The sequence below is a fragment of the Chiloscyllium punctatum genome, chromosome 19, assembly GCF_047496795.1.
Source record: "Chiloscyllium punctatum isolate Juve2018m chromosome 19, sChiPun1.3, whole genome shotgun sequence".
In the NCBI taxonomy this organism is placed as follows: domain Eukaryota; kingdom Metazoa; phylum Chordata; class Chondrichthyes; order Orectolobiformes; family Hemiscylliidae; genus Chiloscyllium; species Chiloscyllium punctatum.
The window spans coordinates 43,754,011-43,776,278 of NC_092757.1; the positions used below are offsets into that span (position 1 = coordinate 43,754,011).

Below are 22,268 nucleotides of genomic sequence, written 5' to 3' on the forward strand. Positions count from 1 at the left end.
ACCCTAGACCAATGGCTTCAAGATTGTCAAGTCAAACCTGCCTTTCAACACGACAGCCAATTAATCTCTAGCCAATGGATCAATGGGTAATGAAATTTTTTTTTGAAAAGCTTAAATTATTGAGACCATTGATTCAAAGGCAAAGTACAATGCAGAGGTTATGTTCATGATTGGAGAAGCCTTGGAAGATGGTAACACTGGGAACAAGGAGGAGTAGGATGAAGCCAACCAGCTCAATGAATAGATGCTGTTTGTTTGCCTGTGGGAGTTTGACACACTTCAGCAGAGAACACCACGGAAACTTGTTCTGAGGTGGACAGCATCTTAACTTGAACAACAGAATTGACTGATGAGGCAATTGTTAGATGCAGTGTGCTCTTCAATGGAGGTTGTCAGTGGCCCTGTAGAGCCGGCCTGCTCACCCACCTGTTTCCCAAGCTGAAGCCATAAAGGCTATCAAGATACTATTATTTCGCACTCCAGTAGGAAAACACAGGAGATGCTTGACTGCACTGACAAACATGGTGCATGTGCTACATTTGTTCAAAGACAGCACGCTAAGCAGAACAAGATTAGTCAGTTTCTCCAGAGCTAATTCACAACATTATTCAGTCTCTTTTTCAGTCCAAGGTAGGCCATTGAAAGTGGTGAACAAGTTCAAAAAGAGAGTCATTTTATCACATTTACCAAGTTTTCTTTTCAATTGTTTTGTGTTGACATAAGGCATGTTTGTAAGTAAATTGGGTTCTATAGAGGCCTCCTTGGCTATCTTGAAACTCTACTTAACATGAATTTGTTGACAAGCCCCACACAATTTTATTCTGGGTAAAGTTGGCATTAAGAAGTAGATTCACCTTGCTGTACATTTGGAAAAGGTAAACTACTTTTGCCACTGATTCATCGATGAGATGACCTCTGCCTCTTTGTATGAGCAGTGTTGCTATTACTGACTTTTATGAATGCTTTGTTTATATCACCAACAAATGCTGGCCTTGAGAAGATGGTATTTGAACTGCCATTTTGAGGCACTGAAGACGATATAGTAGAAATGCAGCCACCGTGCTCTTGGTGAGGAAGTTTCAGGATTTTAACTCGGGACATTGGAAACTAATGTTGTCGCAAATCAGGATGGTCTATGACTTAAAGGGGAACTTGCAGGTGGAGGTGCTTCTATGTGTCTACTGTGCTGGCTTTGACAAATTTGGAAGAAGGTCACGTGCTGCAGAATAGCAAATCTCTAATCAGTTCTTGTCAGCATCTGTGATTGGTCCAGTTCAGGTCTGGTGACTCCCAAGATGTTGATGGTGGGGTATTCAGTGATAGATAATGAGCTTGAAAGCCAAGGGATGATGGTTAGCCTCTCATTGGAGATGGCATTGCCTGACACACGTACAACACGAGTGGCGCTTGTCATTAATCCATCCCAAATTAACTATATTGTCCAGCTTTTTTCGCATGAGCTGTGAACTGTACTGAACACTGCATTCACCATGAGCATCTGCAATTTCTGACTTTTCTGAATGTTGAAGCAAAAGCATTTGAGGTTGTTTCCAGCATGATGGTGGAGACGGATATTGAAATGTGATGGGCAAATGAAGAAGGAATATGAACTGTCTCAAAATCTGGAATGTATACTGATTTTTTTTTTCTTTAAAAATACATTATTTAAGAGTCTCATATGAGACTATCTTAAAAGCATGATGTCATGTAAAGATGTCATGTTCAGCGTGTGATTTTATTTAAGGGTCACAGCAGAACTGTTAGTAGTGATTTAGTTCAAGTGAAGGTCATGAGCATGATTAACTGTTTTGAAGGGCAGGTGTAATATTGACTGTCAGCCCTACCTGACCATGCCAGAAAATGCGCAAAGCACTAATTGTTCATTGAGGGTAATGTTCAGAGAAATCCCTAAAACTGGTTTTATGCTGTTAGGTGAAATCAAAGTTTGTTTTTGTTTTGGAATTCTGGCATGTGCAGAATTCTGCTTATCGCCATTCTTGATGGGCTGTTTGGAAAGGAACCAAAATTACTGAAATGTGCAAACAGGAGCTTACTAAAACCCTGGCCACGAGCGATTGCGATTTACCCACAAGATGTTGCCGAGGTAATGAATTAGAACTTCAGTCATAAGCAAAGTATTTTTGTCATGAGTGTTTTCACATTAGATTCTCTGCACCGGAGTTCCTGTTATATCAATATTATCAATTAGAATGCATCAAGTCTTGATTTATGAATTTGCTGTAGGCAATATGACTGGCACCTTTTATGATGTGATTTGCAGTCAGGAAAATATTTTCTGCTTTTATTTACTTCAATGGATTTTGTTGGTTGATTGTGGATAACACAGTAACCTCAGCCCAGTTGAACTGTTGGCGAATTTGCATTGTGGAAACAGGAAAGTCATCTAGTTTGAGTGCACTATCAACTCATGATCGTTGTATGCTCTGTGTTTATGTGCGAAACACTTTAAAACATACTCAAGATGTGGTTATGAGTCTAATGTATTATGCTATTTTGAGCTGCCTTGAGAAGATTATTGTGGGCTGCCTTGAATCTGGCAGCATGAAATTTAATATAGGGAAGACTGAAACAATGGTTTGGTCCCTGCCACAGATTTCTCTCACTGGTCACTGAATCCATCCTTCTGTTCATCAGCTGTCTGTCACCAGATATCTGTGCTCTGTTTTACATCCATAACATTATGGTACTCTGACCTTCCTCAACACTTCTGCTGAAACTTTAATCCATGCAAGTCTTACTCTAGATATCTGTGCTCTTTAAATTCTGTTCTCTTGAGCATCTGATTTAACCACTCCACTGTTGTTGGCCCGACCTCAAGCTGCTTGTGGAACAAATTCCAAAGTTTAGAGTCTCAACATTCCTAAACTCTTGCCTCCTTTAAAGTTAAAAATCTCAATACAGTTGGTCCAGTGTGTTTCGGATAAAGGATTGTGTAGATGTGCCAGGTTATAGTCCAGATTTATTTGGAACTACTCACTTTTGGAGCGCTGCTCCTTTAGGTAGCTGTGGAGCAGGATCCGAAGAGACACAACTTGTAGCAAAAGGTCAGTGTCATGCAACTGACAGGATATATTGAATAAAACTAGATTGTTGTTAAGTCTTTCATGTTTTAAAATGGGTTGCAGGTTTTGGTTCGTTAATATGTAAATCTCAGAACTTCTTTCAAGTCGCATTCTCAAGATAACATAAGGTTTTATAAAAAGAAGTGACATCTCAGCCCATTGGTGTGTGTGTGTGTGTGTGTGTGTGTGTGTATACGCATGCATGTGAGAGAGAAAGAAAGAGTGTGTGTGTGTGTGTGATAGAGCATGAGCCTTGAGAGGCTGTGTGTGTGTATATGAGAGAGGGTCCGCATGAGTGTGAGAGTATGTAAGAGTATTTGTGTATGTTTGTGTTTGAGTTTATGGTGTAATGGTGGCCCGAGGAATCGTACATTTGAGACCAAGCTACGACAATGGATGAATGGACACCGAGCAACAATCACCAGACAGGTGTGTTTTCTCCCAGTTGGGGAATACTTCAGCAGTCAGGAACACTTGGCCACAGATCTCCTGGTGACCATCCTCCAATGGGGACTTCGGGAAATGTAACAACGCAGAGTGGCTGAACAGAGGCTGATAACCAGGTTTGGTACCCATGAGGATAGCCTCAACCAGGGCCTTGGGTTCATGTCACTGTAGGTGACCTCACCACATTATACACATTTGCACACACACAGACACACTTTCATACTCTCACAGACTTTCTCTCATACACACATGCTTTCTCTCAGACACTCACCCACTCCCATGCACAACCCTTCTTATCGGCTTGTACTCAGTTACTTTCACATACACACTCCACCAAGCGCGCACACATGCAAAAAACACACTCTCTCTTTCTCTTTCCCTCACATGTTCACACAAGTCTATGGGGTGAATTTGCATTTGCAGAATTGTGATTGCAGATATATTCTATTTTGTTCAAAAAGCGCACAATCTGAAGACAGTTAATCCATGTAACTTTTTATTAATTCCAATTTTGGAAATAGAACAAGCCTGACTCAAGATTGGGATACAGACAGATTCTAATCTATCAGTTTTAATGCGTTTTCTGAGCTGAGATGTCTTTTTCTTTTTTATTATAAAACTTATTAAAAAGAATGTGGCTTGAAAGAAGTTCTGGGATTTACATATTAATGAACCGAAACTTGCAACCCATTCTAAAACATGAAAGACTTAACAGCAATTTAGGTTTGCTGTTAATATATCTTATCAGTTTTTCAACACTGATCTTTTGCTATAAATTGTATCGTATGATCCTGCTCCACAGCTGCTTGAAAAAGGAGCAGTGCTCCGAAAGCTAGCACCCCCAAATAAAACTGCTGGACTATAACCTGGTGTTATGATTTTTAATGTTGTCTATCCCATACCAATACTGGATCCTCCACATCCTCCTTTAAAACTTTACTTGAGAGCTGCCTGTATTTGAAAATTTGAACATTATGTTTAAAAAAAAGTAGACTAATTAACTTAGTGTCTGTTATTAGGAAAATGTTTCAGAATGTTATAAAGGATGTGATAGCAGAGCATTTAGAAATACATGAAATACGTTTAGAAATCAAAGTCAGCAAGGATTGATGAAGGAGAAGATCATACCTGACAAATGTACTAGAATTCTTTGAAGTAATGAACAGGATAACTAAAGAGGAAATAATGTAATATGTTTGGATTTTCAGAAGACTCTATGCAGGATATTTAATGAGATAAGAATTCATGGTATTGGGGAGAATATATTTGTATGGATAGAGGGTTGCTAATTAATAGAAGCCAAGGTTAGGATAAGGGGGGAATTTTCAGGCTGGAACTTATAATTAGTGATGTACCGCTGGGGCCACAATTATTTACGATGTATATTCATGACTAATGAGGAAAGTGAGTGTACTATCATGAGTTTTCTGGATGATGCAAAAAGTGGGAAGGCAAGTTACGAGGGTGACAGTCTGCAGAGGGATATAGACAAGTTACGTGAGTAGACAAAATCTCGGATGGGATGTAATGCAGGGGAGTGTGAGGCTATGCACTTTGGCAGGAAGAATAAAGGAGCTGAATATCATTTAACTGGATAAACATTGCAGAAAGCTACAGAACAGATGGATTTGGGAGTCCTTGTTCATGAATCACAAAAAGCGAGCATCCAAGTTCAGTGAGTAATGAGGAAGACAAAAATGTTGGCTTTTCTTTTAAAAGAAATGGCATATAAACATAGGAAGTCTTTGTTAAAACTTCACAAATCAGACCACAGCTGGGATAATTGAACAGTTTTGGGTTGGGGTCTGTATTCCTTGGAATGTCGAGGAATGAGAGGAGACCTTATTGAAGCATGAAAGATTCTTTGAGGATTTGACAGGGTGGATGCATAGGGACTGGGAGAGGCTGGGACTAGAAGTCATATTCTCAAAATGTCAGACATGTAAGACAGAGGAGGAATTCTTTACTGCTGAGGGCTAAATCATTAAGTATATTCAAGGCAGAGATAGATTTTTAAATATAAGGGGATGGAGGGTTATGGGGAAAAGACAGGAAAGTGAAGTTGAGGATTATCTGATGCACCATGATCTTGTTGATTCTGCTCCACCATTCAATGGCCTGAATGGCTGCCTGCTGCTATATGTTTGGATGTTGAAGCCTATCTCTGACCGACGTTTTGGTCTTCTGATCAAATATCCCTGTTGATTTTTATTTTGTAATGCTTACCTTCTATCTCTTTTAGGCAATATTCTAGCTTCAGTTTGAGTTGTTTACAATGTTTTAATGTTTCTTTCTCTGTTGTAGGGGTAGCGGATGGTGTCGGAGGATGGTGGGATTATGGTGTGGACCCATCCCAATTTTCCACTACGTTGATGCAAACGTGTGAGCGACTTGTACAAGAAGGACTCTTTGTACCCAGCAACCCTGTGGGTATCCTGACTGCTAGTTACAATGAAATGCTACAGAACAAAGCTCCATTACTGGGTTAGTGAAATATTTGTTTCTTGGTGATGTGAAGGAAACCAAGCTATTCGGCTAAAATCTCAAATACTGATGGATATTTGCACATCAAGCAAAATGTATTTGCGCAATGACTGTAAGGGTGATAAGAGTCCTTACTATTAATTGTTGGAAATTTAACCAGCATTGCTGTTTAATCTGTAATGTTGAATTGTTGCACATCAGCTGTTTTAGTGGTTAATGCTGACTCTTCGACCAGATTAATTCAGGATCTAAAAATGATTTTAACTGCAAGGGCAAATTTTGCACTTTTGCTGATAATTATGTGGCATGCATAGTTAATTGAATGAACTTCAAAAACATATTTGTCCTAAATGTCCACTTGTACATGTGCAGAATCTGCACTAAATGACATGGAGTAGCTTGAAGCACTGTGGAATATAAATGCTAGTGAATCACTTGAATCTTGGTTATCTTCCTGCTGATTCCAAAGTCTCATCACTCAAAGTAGTTCCTATTCCCAAAACTATGAAGCCCCAAGCTTTAAAATTCAAAGTTCCAGCAATTGCCAGTGTTCAGCAATGTTTGCCATGTTGGACCCAAATTCTCAAGCACAGTGTCGATAATATGTAAAAGCTGTATAACATTGCAAGAGAAAAGCGTCTTAACCTTGTACCAGTCAGCCTAGCTCTGGAGGGATTTTTTAATATTACGTTTTTAAGATTCCACTTGGACGTGGGATGCCTTACCAGTCTTATTCAGTGACTATTTGATTGTAATCAATTAAGCTGCTCTACAGATGATGTTTATACAAATGATGACATGGAAAGTTGTGCAAAACTGTGTCAAAATCAAAGTCGGGAGTGCTTTTTTTTTCAGATTACTCCCCTAGAGAAACCACCAAGTCAAAAAATCTGTTTCTAGATCAAGCTGACCATTTTAGCATTTGTTCATTTGCATTAATTTGTTGAATGTGGTCATTACTGATAAAAACAAAGTTTGCCCCTAATTGATGGTGAACAGTGTTCATGACATTTCAGTAGCGTACCAAGCCATTTCAGAATGCAGTTAAATGTCAGCTGTATTGCTGAGCCTGGAGTTGCATATAGGCCAGACTGTCAGGTTTCCTTCTTTAACGCTGGTGAATTAAATAATTTTTGTGACAATCCAGTAATTTCATAGTGTCTGTTACTGTGATTTTTTTTTTAAAGTTCTAGTTTATTTAGGGTGGTATGAGCCAAAGGTTGGTATATGGAGTTAGGCTACAGGTCAGCCGTGATCTCTTTGAATGGCAGAACAGGCTCGAGAGGTGAATGACCTACCTCCGTTCCTGTGCAAGCTTCAGTAGTGGGATTTGAGCTGTAAACTCTGGATCAATAGTCTAGGTCCCTGGATTGTTAGTTCTGTAACGAGGCCACTGAGCTATTTTACCCATAAAGCATTTTCCACTGATGTGGTAGGGTATGGGATGAAGACAGGATCTGCTTTGACTTTCATGTTGCCATTAACAAAATACCTAATAGGCAATCATCTGGGCTGACCCTGACTGACCCAGTCATACCACCTCTTTAATGAGATGTTAAACCTAATGACAATCTGCCCCTCTTGTTAAATGCAAAACATCTCATTGACAGTACTCTGGAGAGATGTTCCCCAGTGTTCATATCAATGTTTGCACCTTAACTATTGAAACATGCCCAAGATGAGACCATGGTAGATGTAAACTTACACCTTCTGAACAGAACTCAACAAAAACTCAATATTCTGGACATTATCTTGCTGTTTGGGATCTGAGTGAGGTGACTTTGGGGGCTGTGTGTAGGTGGGGATCTGGTTAGGGGCTCTAAGAGTATGGGGGTTGGGGGGCAGTCAGGTTAGGGCTGAAAGAATATGGGAGGTCAGGTAGGGAACTGTGTCTGTGTTGGGGGATAGCAATGCTAGTGAGTGTGCATGGGATTACATTATGTAAGGGGTCAATAAATGGTGTGAATGTTTGTGTGGGTAATTGGGTATGAAGAAGGTATTGGGGTGTCTGGGTGTGAGATTAGATGTGTCTGTGTGTGGCTCTGGGGTATCAGTGCTTGTCTGGTGTTGAAAACTCAGTGCAAGCATCATGATCCTGTGTACATTGTGAGTGTGCCAAAACCTCAGTGTTCAGTGCCAAAAGAACTGCTGACCCAGTGAAGAGGTCTGTCTTGTGATAGGGAGTGGAACTTTGAAGCAATTCTATTAAAAGGTCCCTCTAGGATGAGGGAATGTATTTGCTGCTGTCAGTGCTGATTTTGCATGCAGCTAGACATTGCAACAGTTGTTGATTTAGGTAGGGACTCTGATCTCATTTCACCTCCATGCTCACCTTGGCTCTTTCCCATTGATCCAGGTTTTAGTAATTTTAAGCTGTAATGCTTTAGTGTTTATTTAACTGTGAAAAATGTTCTACATTTATAAATGTACAATGTTAGTATGTTTTCATGGAATGATATGTGCCTTGTTGGAATTGGAAGGGGAAAGACGATTGCATTTTGGTGATTTTTGCACATGTTCCCTTTTCGTTGGAGCTCATCAGCAGTATGTTGAGGACAGCTGCTCATGCATGTTCTGTCTGCTATGGTTGTGCCCATGTCACAAGGAAAGCACGTGTGAAAATACTGTTTCATTAGAAACCATCAGCAACTTCTGGCACATTCAGGATTTGAAAAGTGCACCTGTTCCAAAGTTTCTTATAAAAGGAAGATATTTCAAAAGCGTGCTTAAAAGGACAATATTTGCAAGGGGATTTTAAGATATTTTGTTTCCTGCTACATTTAATGACTATTATGGATTTATTATTACAGTCTAACCCCACATGCTAAATTATACCTCTTATTAGGTATAGATTAATTACCAAGTTTAATCTTTTCAACTCTTTTGTGCATTTTTTTACATTTATGAAGATACCACTGGTTTAGCCATTTTGCAAATAACTGAAACAATGTCTGATTGTAATGAATACATTTTTAAAAATGATTTGGCGATCTAAACATAACCATCTAAACAGGCAAGGTTTTCTTCTGAAAGTTGTAATGAAATATTTTCCTGAATTGCTGTAATCCATATGGTGAAGGTAATTCCATAGTGCTGTTAGGTAGAGTTACAGTGCTTTGACCTGGTCCCAATGATGAAGAGACAGTGATTTGTTTCTAAGTTAAGGTTTGTTCAATTTGGATTTTTGTATTTAGCATTCAATTTCCATAGCATTTTACCTTACCTTGTCTGTTCTTTTAGTCTTCACCAGTGGTAGCAAGCTCCATGTTAGTGGCAGGAGCGCAGTTTAGATTAGATTACTTACAGTGTGGAAACAGGCCCTTCTGCCCAACAAGTCCACACCGCCCCGCCGAAGCGCAACCCACCCATACCCCTACATCTGCCCCTTACCTAACACTACGGGCAATTTAGCATGGCCAATTCACCTGACCTACACATCTTTGGACTGTGGGAGGAAACCAGAGCACCCGGAGGAAACCCACGCAGACACGGGGAGAATGTGCAAACTCCACACAGTCAGTCGCCTGAGGCGGGAATTGAACCCGGGTCACTGGCGCTGTGAGGCAGCAGTGCTAACCACTGTGCCACCGTGCCGCCCACATTTCTTGGGAGGCTAGTTAAATTTGTTACCTAGCTGTGCATGCTCCCCTCCAAGCAGCTTTTATTTTGAAATTAAAAATGTTCTATTTTTACTTAACAACCTTTTCTCTTCATCTATATATTTTTCTCTTTAAAAGTTTTTTGGTTTTATTTCTGCGATTTTATTGCTACTGTGTATGCTCTTGGGTGTCACCAGATGCAGTCTTTCAGCTAATGAATCTGATTAACTCTGACTCCCTTTCTCAGACCACAGCTCAGTCTATATAAAAATCATACAGCACAGAAACAGACCCTTTGGTCCAACCAGTCCATGCCAAACATAATCCCAAACTAAACTATTTCCACCTACCTACGCCTGACCAATATCCCTCAACTCTTCCTATTCATGTAGTTAGAGTCACAGAGATGTACAGCACGGACACAAACCCTTTGGTCCAACTCATCCATGCTGACCAGATATCCTAACCCAATCTAGTCCTATTTGCCAGCATTTGGCCCATATCTCTCCAAACCCTTCCTATTCATATACTCATCCAGATGCCTTTTAAATGCTGCAATTGTACCAGCCTTCACCACTGCTTCTGGTAGCTCATTTTATACACACACCACCCTCTGCATGAAAAAGTTACCCCTTAGGTTCCACTTAAATGTTTTCCCCTCTTACCATAAACCTATTCCCTCTAGTTTTGGATTCCCCTCACCTGGTGAAAAAACCTTGGACATTCAGCTTATCCATGCCTCTAATAATTTTATAAACTTGTCTAAGATCACCCCCCCCCCCCCCCCCCCCCCCCAGGCCCCCATCCTTTGCTCCAGGGGAAATAGTTCAAGCCCATTCAGCCTCTCCTTATAGCTCAAACCCTCCGACCCTGGCATTATCCTTGTAAAATAGAACATAGAACATAGAACAATACAGCACAGAACAGGCCCTTTGGCCCACGATGTTGTGCCGAACTTCTATCCTAGATTAAGCACCCATCCATGTACCTATCCAAATGCCGCTTAAAGGTCGCCAATGAATCTGACTCTACCACTCCCACGGGCAGCGCATTCCATGCCCCCACCACTCTCTGGGTAAAGAACCCACCCCTGACATCTCCCCTATACCTTCCACCCTTCACCTTAAATTTATGTCCCCTTGTAACACTCTGTTGTACCCGGGGAAAAAGTTTCTGACTGTCTACTCTATCTATTCCTCTGATCATCTTATAAACCTCTATCAAGTCACCCCTCATCCTTCGCCGTTCCAACGAGAAAAGGCCGAGAACTCTCAACCTATCCTCGTACGACCTACTCTCCATTCCAGGCAACATCCTGGTAAATCTTCTCTGCACCCTCTCCAAAGCTTCCACATCTTTCCTAAAGTGAGGCGACCAGAACTGCACACAGTACTCCAACTGTGGCCTAACCAAAGTCCTGTACAGCTGCAACATCACTTCACGACTCTTGAATTCAATCCCTCTGCTAATGAACGATAATACTCCATAGGCCTTCTTACAAACACTATCCACCTGAGTGGCAACCTTCAAAGATCTATGTACATAGACCCCAAGATCCCTCTGTTCCTCCACCTGACTAAGAACCCTACCATTAACCCTGTATTCCGCATTCTTATTTGTTCTTCCAAAATGGACAACCTCACACTTGGCAGGGTTGAACTCCATCTGCCACTCCTCAGCCCAGCTCTGCATCATATTTAAGTCCCTCTGCAGCCGACAACAGCCCTCCTCACTGTCCACAACTCCACCTATCTAAGCCTACCATGGGGAACCTTATCAAATGCCTTACTAAAATCCATGTACACTACATCCACTGCTCTACCCTCATCCACATGCTTGGTCACCTCCTCGAAGAATTCAATAAGACTTGTAAGGCAAGACCTACCCTTCACAAATCCGTGCTGGCTGTCCCTAATCAAGCAGTGTCTTTCCAGATACTCATAAATCCTATCCCTCAGTACCCTTTCCATTACTTTGCCTACCACTGAAGTAAGACTAACTGGCCTGTAATTCCCGGGGTTATCCCTATTCCCTTTTTTGAACAGGGGCACAACATTCGCTACTCTCCAGTCCCCTGGTACCACCCCAGTTGCCAGTGAAGACGAGAAGATCATTGCCAACGGTACTGCAATTTCCTCTCTTGCTTCCCACATAATCCTAGGATATATCCCGTCAGGCCCGGGGGACTTGTCTATCCTCAAGTTGTTCAAAATGTTCAACACATCTTCCTTCCTAACAGGTATCTCTTCTAGCTTATCAGTCCGTTTCACACTCTCCTCTTCAACAATACGGTCCCTCTCGTTCGTAAATACTGAAGAGAAGTACTTGTTCAAGACCTCTCCTATCTCTTCCGACTCAATACACAGTCTCCCACCACTGTCCTTGATCGGACCTACCCTCGTTCTCGTCATTCTCAGGTTTCTCACATACGCATAGAATGCCTTGGGGTTATCCTTGATCCTATCCGCCAGGGATTTTTCATGCCCTCCCTTAGCTCTCCTAATCCCTTTCTTCAGATCCCTTCTGGCTATCCTGTATCCCTCCACTGCTCTGTCTGAACCTTGTTTCCTCAACCTTATGTAAGCCTCCTTCTTCCTCTTTACTAGACATTCAACCTCCCTCGTCAACCAAGGCTCCCTCACACGACCATTTCTTTCCTGCCTGATCGGTACATACATATCAAGGACACGTCGTATCTGCTCCTTGAAAAAGTTCCACATTTCCACCACATCCTTCCCTGACAGCCTATGCTCCCAACGTATGCTCCTCAAATCCTGTCTTACAGCATCGTAATTTCCCTTCCCCCAATTGTAAAAACTTTCTTGTTGTGCGCACCTATCTCTCTCCATAACCAAGGTGAAAGTCACAGAATTGTGGTCACCATCACCAAAATGTTCACCCACTAACAAGCCCACCACTTGTCCCGGTTCATTACAGAGTACCAAATCCAATATGGCCTCCCCTCTGGTTGGACAATCTACATACTGCGTTAGAAAAGCTTCCTGGACACACTGCACAAACACCGCCCCATCCAATCTACTTGATCTAAAGAGCTTCCAATCAATATTTGGGAAGTTGAAGTCGCCCATGACTACGACCCTGTGGCTTCTGCACCTTTCCAAAATCTTTTTGAACCCTTTCAAATTTGGCAACTTCTTTCCTATACCACCTTCAGAACTGATGGTAGTTAGGAAAAGACATTGGACTTGAAAAGTTAATTTTTTTTCTCTTCTCAGATGCTGCTAAATCTGCTGGGTTTCTTGATCAATTTGTGATTTTGTTTCAGATTTTGAGCATCTGCATTTCTTCGTTTCATTTAATAGATAAGCAGGTATTTGGGTAGATGGTTGAGTTAATCTTTTCGTTTTTCTGAACTAGAACATATAGTTTAAATTGGGACCAGGAAAAATCTAGGTATTGTATTAAATTTATGGCTTAACTGTCAGAGCATTCTGCAGTGGTTAAAGCTAATTTAAGCTTATGAACAGGAAGACTAAACCATGCAAACACATCTGTTGGAGCAGTCATCACCTCGCAACTCTCTGGCAGAGCCAGAGAATTGGAGAAACTATGTCACGAAAGGGAAAGGTAAGAGTTTCTAACAATTTTATCCATCATCATATAGTCACAACCCAGCAGAAAGTACAGCTTCAGGAAATGAAGGGTGTGATGGGAAGTGGGATTCAGGAGAGATCAAGAAGGAGATCCCATGTCCAACAAAGAGGATGTACTTGCTACATGTGTGCACAAGGAGGAAGACTGCAAAGAGAGCAGACAATGCAGACTACTGCACTGTGGTTCATAAGGCTGTAAAGTGCAGGGAGGTGGGAAGACTGGGTGCACTGGGAAGAGCAAATTAGACATGTAGAAGTAATGGAAGACTATAAATCTGGTGCTAAAGTCCTCTCTACAGCTGAGAAAGCTGATCTCAAAAGGTGTGCTGACTGGCCAGTGTCAGTATTGGTGATATCTTAAGGTAGCTGGAGGGGAGTTTAGGCAGGGAGAGGGTAAATTCAGTTTTTTAGTCAACCTTGGAGCAGTGATGGTGATAGGAACAGGGTGGACATTTAGATGAGTGTCAGGGTTTAGGCTCTAATTCTTGAAAATCAGAAGCTCAAAGTGTAATAATCTGAGGATTATTGTCTGAGCTGCATGCAGAATGATATGAGAGCAGGTGGATCAGACCTTTGAATGTAAGGCTAAAGAACTGTCATAGTAAAGAAGGATGTCTTTTCATGAGAAACTGAGGCCAATTCTGGGTTGAGAAGGAGCTGATGAACTGGGTTTCATTTGAACCAGGATCGGTGTTATGTTCTTGTAAAAAGGATAAATAGAAAGGTAGCAAAAGTCCCAAATTAATAAATGAGATGAATGAGGTTAGAGAGACTGATGTGCAAGAAATATAATGTAACCTAAATGTGAACAAAACAGGCATGGGAACACTGGAAAGATTTATTAATTGGGGAGAAAGGTGTAAGAATGAGTGGTGAAGAATTTTACTAGGCAGAATGATGGAAGGTAAATTTAAATAAGGGTACCATTCTATTGGGGGTGGGGGGACAGAGGGAGAGTGCAGGAGCAGAAGGACCAGGGTGTATAAGTATAGATCATCGAACATGACAGAACCGATAGAGAGACCAGTAGGTAACATATGGTATCCTTGGTTTTATTAGTCTAGCACAAGAGCATGAAGATAATAGTAAACTTGTGTGCGTCGTTTGTTAAACTGGGTAGATTAGATGAGGCGAACCTGTTCCTCCTTGTAAAAGGGACAAGTGAGCATGGATTTAAAGTGATCTGCAAAAGAAACCAGGTTAAAGGAAGGAAAAAGCTTTTCACTTGGTGAGTAGTTGGGATATAGAATATGCTGCCTGGAACTTAAAGGAGGCAGGTTCAATTGAGGCATTCAAGAGAGCATTGGATGATTATTTGGATGAAACATGTTCTTGCCCAATACCCGTGCAAGCTAAGAGATCGGCATAAGATAATATCCACTTAACAAGCTGCTGCAAACATGATGGGCTGAATGGCCGCCTCCTGTGCCATAACACTTGTGATTCTGAAAAATGTAAGGAATGACAGAAAAAGGAGATAAATAATGGGAGTTCAAAAAGATTGTTTAAACAATGAGAGGAAATCCTCTCAAAAATTAGATTAGATTAGATTAGATTACTTACAGTGTGGAAACAGGCCCTCCGGCCCAACAAGTCCACACCGCCCCGCCGAAGCGTAACCCACCCATACCCCTACATCTACCCCTTACCTAACACTACGGGCAATTTAGCATGGCCAATTCACCTGACCTGCACATCTTTGGACTGTGGGAGGAAACCGGAACACCCGGAGGAAACCCACGCAGACACGGGGAGAACGTGCAAACTCCACACAGTCAGTCGCCTGAACCCGGGTCTCCGGCGCTGCGAGGCAGCAGTGCTAACCACTGTGCCACCGTGCCGCCCACGAATCAAGATGCTTGAACAGCAATGAGCATGGTGTTTGTAATGAGACAAGAAAGTTGAAGGGAACCATATGTTGGAAGTAGCCAGATGTAGACATTACTGAGTAAGAGACTTGTAGAAGAAAGTTGACTTTGCATGAAACATTGCAGCCTATAATAATTAGAAAAACTTGTTAAACAGCTATACTTATTTGGGATGCTGCAGGGAGTAGGAGATAGTAGGGACTGCAGATGCTGGAGAAGTCAGAATTGAGTCTCGCTCCTCAGATGCTGTCTGACCTGCTTTGCTTTTTCCAGTACCACACTTTGTCACAGGAAGTCCTCATATAAGGCTGTGACTGTGTTCCTGAAAATCACAACTTTATTTGAATCAGTGCTTCAAAAAAAGTAATTTAAGTAGTCATAACTACTACCTAGTGAGGTCTTTCATGGGAAACTCTTTCATTTGTTGGCTGCTGCCTTTTCAGGTCTGTTTAGTGGGATTGCTCTTGCCTGGCTGTGGGCCCTTTCCTTTCATCCCCCTTTTCCTGGCCGGTAGTATGTTGGTCATGGCTAATAGTCAGTGGGGAATATTTAAAACTGTTGAATATAGTGCTGGAAGTTCTACTCAAGGGAAATATACTAACCTAACCGAAATTGATACGAATAAAAACAGGAAGGGGGAATGGAAGGTTAGGAAAGGGAGATAAATAGATTGGCAGCAGAGGAACACATGAGCGACTACAAAGAGTCTGAGAGAATTAAGAAACAATTGGGAAGGTAAGATGGATTACTAAATTATGAATTAACATTAAAAATATTTTTCAGGCACTTCAATAACAAAAGTACTATGGAAAATGGCCATTGAGAGAGAGACTGGATTAATACTCCAAGTAACAATAGAGCGGTTATAAAGACGGAGTTGTTATTTCAGTTTGGTATTTACCCGGAAGTGAGAACAAACAGACATAATTGACTAGTGAACAGAGCTCATTTAAATTTTTTTGAAAAATATGTTGAATAAACTGAACAAACGCAGATGGATTGCATCCACATTAAAAAAATTTAAATTATTTTAATGAATTAAACATAATCCAACCAGAAGAGATGAGATTACTATTTATATTTAATAATGTATTAAAAAGATAGTGCCAGAGACCAGAGCATCTGTCATTGAACTCCACATGCCTGCCTTTGACCTGTGTCCCTTAATACCTTTGTTTAATAAAAATTATCTCTCAGATTTAAAATTAACAATTAATCTAGCATCCACTGTCCATTGTAGAGGACAGTTGCGAACCTTCTCCATCCTTTGTGTAGAAGTGCTTCCTAAGATCTCTCCTGAGCAGTCTGGCCCTAATTCTCTTCTTTGCTCCCTAGTTCTAGAATCCCCAACCACTGGAGTTTTTTATCCACTGTCTTTTCCTATTAATATCTCGCAGACGTTAATCGGATCACTCTTTAACCGTAGCAATTCCTGAGAAATCAGGCACAATTTCTGTAATGTCTCCTCATAACTTAGCCCTTGAATTCCAGATATCATTCATGTAAAAGCAGGAGTAAATTGTGAAAAATCATCTAGATGCTGTCTCTCCATGGATGCTGTTTGACCTACAATGACCTCTAGCATTTGATGTTTTCAGTATCATTCTTGTAAACCTACGTTGTACTCCTTGCAAGGCCTAAAGTGCGATGCCCAGATTTACTCTCAGTACTGCTTGGAATTAACTACTGTTTTGTATTGCTGCTGACATAACGTCTATAGATTTATACTCCAGTCTTTGAGATATAAAAGCCAGTGATCCATTAGCTTTCATGGTTATTTTCTGCAACTGTTTGTGGCATTTTAAAGAACCTCCAAGTCTCTTTAGAATGTACTGCATTTAACTTTAAGCCATCTAGAAAGTACTGTGATCTATTGTTTCTCAATCCAAAATAATTAACCTCACTTGTATACATTCAATTCTGTCTGCCATAGATTTGTTCAATATATCACTCCAGTTGCTTGACACTAATCTTTTGCTATAAATTCTGTCTTATGATCCTGCTTCACAGCTACTTGATGAAGGAGCAGCAAGTACTTCCAAATAAACCTGTTGGACTCTAACCTGGTGTTGTGTGATTTTAAACTTTGTCCATCCCAGTCCACCATCAGCATCTCCACATTATAATTTTGCCCAGTCACCTAGTCTTTGTAGTTTAATGCTATTGTCTACACTGCCTGGGGTGCCATCTAGCTCATCTGCAAATTTGAATATTTGATTATAAGTCATTAATAAATAAGGTGGGGCACCACCTTGTGGGGCACCACTGGTCACAGAATCTAAGTTAGAATTAGGTTTAGTGTCACATATACTCAAGTACAGAAGTGAAAAGTTTAAAATGTTGGCCCACACAGTGCCATCTTTGGTACAAAGTACCTACGTGTAAATCTTAGATACAAAATAGAGAAATAAAGAAAAAAGCTACATTACCTTAGTTATTTATAGTATAGGTTAGAAAAATTAAAAATAAAGTTAAAAAGATAAACATGACTGTCTTTATAGAAAGGACCTGCAGTAGATCAATGTATGGGTCTTCCAAATGTCATCTGACCGGACTTGCAAGCCACGGACTGCCCACACTGGTCGCCTCTCCCAACAACTCCCCCTGCTCCAGACACACTGGCCATCCCGCTCTGCTTGGGCCTCCAGCCCACTCGATTTAGGCTGTGCAGCTCCACTTCCATTCCAGGTCACTTGGTTTGGGTATGCATCGCTCGGGCCGAGTCTGCTCTGGCCCTTAGTGGCTCCTGCCTATTTGAAGACCTCCTCATTATCTCTACTTTCTTTCACATGCCACTTAACAGGTTTCTCAGCCATGTCATTAACCTAGATGAAAGATGCGAGGACACTTTAATGGACCATAAATATTGCCATGGACTAGTTATGCTAAATATCTTGTTTCTGTGCTATGCAAGAATGGTGTATGACTTGAAGGGAAACTCAAGAAGCTGATGACTCTGTGTGGCCTATCCTCCTGGGTGGTAGTGGTGTGGGCTTTGAGGCTTTAAGCTCCAGAATTTCCTCAAACTTTTCTGTTTCACTGCCCTTCTTTCCTATCCTAAATTGTTCCTTCAAACTGACCTTTTTGACTAAATCTTTGGCCATCTGACTAACTCCCTCCGTGCCTTTGTCAAATGTTGCTTTATAAAGTTCTTGTGAAGTTCATTTGGAGATCATCTTGCGTTTAAACATTGGACACAATGGGGCAGTCTTTAGTATTTTTAATCTGAACATCCTTGGACTGTGTAAAGGAAACTGGAGCACTTGGAGGAAACCCCTGCAGACACTGGGAGAAAGTGCAAAAGCAACACAGACAGTTGTCCAATGCTGGAATTGAACCTGTGTTCCAGGTTGTGTGAGATAGCAGTAATAACCATTGAGCTGACATGCTGCCCATAAATAGTAATAGTACTACTATGCCATTTGCTTTCCTTTAGTATTGTCGGATATAAATGTCTATCTCTCTTTAATGCCTTAAGGTAAGGGAAATGAGTGCTGGCTTGTCAGTGGTTCTATAAATGCCAACAGTTTTCTTTTCTGAAATGTTCTGTGTTTTTTGTACATGTTCTAGGGTGAATATAGGATGATACAAGTTCTGTAATACAGGGTGGCAGCATTTGATTTGGCAACGTGGTATTTAAGTACAAATTTGTTGACTTCAGCCTTACAACCTACTGTAAGCTCCTGTAGCACAGTGATAGTGTCCCTGCCCCGGACTGAGAGACTCTGGTTTAAGTTCTACCTGCTCCAAAGATGTGTAATAACATCTGAACAGGTTGATTAGAAAAATTGGTTTAAAAAAAGCCTCCAAGCTTTAGGTCCAGAAGCATGCTGTTTGGCTAAACTCTGGTTATTAAATGAGAATTAATGTTATCAATTGGCCGTAAAGCTGGAGAGGCCATTCACCTCCTCAAATATATTTTCCCTATTATGGATGATCTTAATGTCATGTACCAGCCTTGAACCTGTATCACTATTGTTTGATAACACAAATTTATTATTCAACTTTACAGTTTTGAATCCAGCCCTTCAAGGTCTCTTTTTAGGTTCAGAATTTCAGACTTTGGAGAGTCCTCATGTATGAATCTCAAAAAAACTAGCATCCAAGTTCAGCGGGTAATAAGGAAGGTAAATCTAATGTTGGTCTTGATATTTAAACTTCATTTCCATTGGAATAAAGAAGTTTTGCTAAAACACAAGGCATGAGTCAGACTGTACGTGAAATACTGTGAAGAGTTTTGACCTCCTTTATTAAGGAATGATATACAGGAATTCTCGGCAGTCCAGGGACAGTTCACTAGGTTGATCCCAGATATGAAGGGATTTTCCAATGAGCAGAGGTTGAGATTGTTGATGCTGTAAATCTGAAACAAAACCAAATTACTAGAGAAGCTCAACACGTTTGGCAGCATCTATGGTGTGAAAGCAGAGTAATGTTTCAGGTGAAGAAGGGTCATTGGCCTCAATGTTAACACTCCTTTCTGTCCATATTTCTTTCAGCAATTTCTGGGCTTGTATGCATTCAGGTTTGAAAGAATGAGGGGTGACCTTTCTGAAATGTACAGGATTCTTAAGGGGCTGGACAGAGCAGTTATGGCAAAGTTGTTTCTCCTTAAAAGTATGTAGGATCAGAGGAAATAATCTCAGAATAAGGGATCACCCATTGGAGAGAGGAGGTATTTCTCCTCTGAGGGTGATAAATCTGTGGATTACTCCTACTGCAAAGAATTGTCAAGACTGAGCCATGAAGAATGTTTGGGGGTGTGAGAGTAAGGGAATATAGGGTTATCAGGAAAAGACAAAGTGGAGTTGAGGATAATCGGATCAGCTATGATCTCATTGAATGCCAGAGCAGACTCACTAAATGGCATACTTTTGTTTGTATGCCTTGCAGTCATTTGGTCAATTTCAATCACGTCCATAGACATTCCTTATCTTTACTGGTTGTTCGTGGGACATGGATATTGCTGACAAGGATGGCATTACCCATTCCTAATCATGCCTGAGAACAGTTGAGAGGGAGTTGCAAAAATAATTACCTAACCAAAATTGTTAGAATAATGATTGTTGAATTTCAGTACCACATTTGTAGAAATATACAGGGGATACTTTCATACACCTATATGAATTGGGAATAGGAGTAAGTCATCCAGTTCCTTTACTCTACTTGGTCTTTCATTAAGATAATGACTGTTGTGGTTCTGTTCGCCGAGCTGGGAATTTGTGTTGCAGACATTTCGTCCCCTGTCTAGGTGACATCCTCAGTGCTTGGGAGCCTCCTTCACAGCCTCCTCTGCAACACAAATTCCCAGCTCGGCGAACAGAACCACAACAACGAGCACCCGAGCTACAAATCTTCTCTCAAACTTTGAGCACCTACGGGCGAGAGACGCTAAGACAAGCCAGGAAATGGGAATCCTGTGCCAACCGCCTAAGCGCCACATACAAACTCCCGGTTCCTGCATGAATGCCAAAAGAATCGAATCCTTCCACCATGTTGACTGATGGTCTGTATCTGACACAACCCACAAGCCAGGGACACAGCCAGACAGAACAGATTCAGGATGATCCAGGTAATGATTACAGATGCTCACAACAGACTTCACAAATACAGACAAGAAATTGCATGCCAAAAATCGTTAATTTCAAAAACCACCAATCAGGAATGGACCCGAACCATAGAACAGGCTGTCGCCATAGGACAGAACAGGACCACACACCGCAAAAGAAGGGCACTCAAAGAAAAAATGGCCGAACTAACACAACAGAGAGGACACCACAACACACACACCTGGGTTTAAAAACCCCTCCCACAGACAGCTCTCAGACACGGAAAGAACAATACTGGCCAAGGGACTCAGCTACAACCACAGGGACGCCAAGACAGCAGGCTTCACAGGAGGCTCCCAAGCACTGAGGATGTCACCTAGACAGGGGACGAACTGTCTGCAACACAAATTCCCAGCTCGGCGAACAGAACCACAACAACGAGCACCCGAGCTACAAATCTTCTCACAAACTTTGAAAAGATAATGACTGATCTGATTTTTGCTTCAGCTCTACTTTCCTTCCTGCTGCCCCATAACCTTATGCTTTTTTAAAGAATCTATTATTTTAAATACTCAAGCTGATTTTAGTCTGTTCTGGAATTCCAGATAGTCCGGAGATTAGATGCAGATACAACAGTAGAAAAGCTAGTATATTGTAATTAATATTTATTACAAGAAGAATTTAATATGAAAGTAGGGAGATTATGCTTCAGTTATGCAGGGTACTGGAAAGATCTTATTTGGAGTACTGTGCCCAGTATTGATCGCTTATTTAAGGAAGGATGTAAACTCTGGAAGCAATTCAGAAAAGGTTTACTGGACTGATACCTGAACTGGGCATGTTACATGAGGAATGGTTGGATGGATTAAGGTTTGTATGCACTGGAGTTTACAAAAGTAAGAGGTAACTTGGTTGAAGCACGATCCTCAGGGATCTTGAAAGGGTAGATGTTGAGAGGACACTACCTTGAGTGAATCAAGAACTGGGGGCCGCTTATTTAAAAAAAACTTTTTAAACAGATGAGGTGAATCTTTTTCTGAGAATAAGCCTTTGGAGCGCTCTTCCTGAAAAGGTGGTGGAAGCAGAAGTTTTGAATATTTTTAAGACAGTGGTAGATTCTTGTTAAGCAAGCTAATCATGGTAGGTAGGAATGTGGATTTGAAGTTGCAATCAAGTCAACCCTGAGTTTATTAAATGAGGGGACAGTCTCTGGGGCCAGATGACTGATTCCTCCTTGTTTCATATGTTTGTATGACTGAAAAAGAGTCAATGTATTTCTGTCTAAAAAATATTCAGCAACGCTGTCTCCACTGTTCTCTGGGGAAAAGGATATGAGAAAACACTTCTCATCTCCATTTGAAATGGCAGACTCTTTATTTTTAAGCTACTACCCCTGGAATAGTCTCTCCCAGAGGAGAAGAATGCTTTGATCATCTACCTTTTTCAGTATCCACAGGATCTTTTGTTTTAATAAGGTCACTTCCCATTCCACTAAGCAATGGATGCAGAGCTAGCTGACGAACCGCCCTTTGTAGGTAATGGATGTATCCCAGGATTTCGTCAAGTCTTTCTGAACTGCTTTTAATGCAATCACATGTATAAATTAGGATGCCAAAACTGTACC

At 41.1% G+C, this 22,268-nt stretch overlaps 1 protein-coding gene across 1 annotated transcript in view; it reads left to right on the forward strand.

Annotated features, from left to right (window-relative positions):
- Positions 1-22,268, forward strand: part of LOC140491298 (protein phosphatase PTC7 homolog) — a 104,416-nt gene that overhangs the window by 36,859 nt on the left and 45,289 nt on the right. Inside the window, exon 2 of the mRNA XM_072589290.1 lies at positions 5,835-6,014. Within this exon, the coding sequence (XP_072445391.1) occupies positions 5,835-6,014 (180 nt within the window). The remainder of the gene's footprint in view (positions 1-5,834; positions 6,015-22,268) is intronic.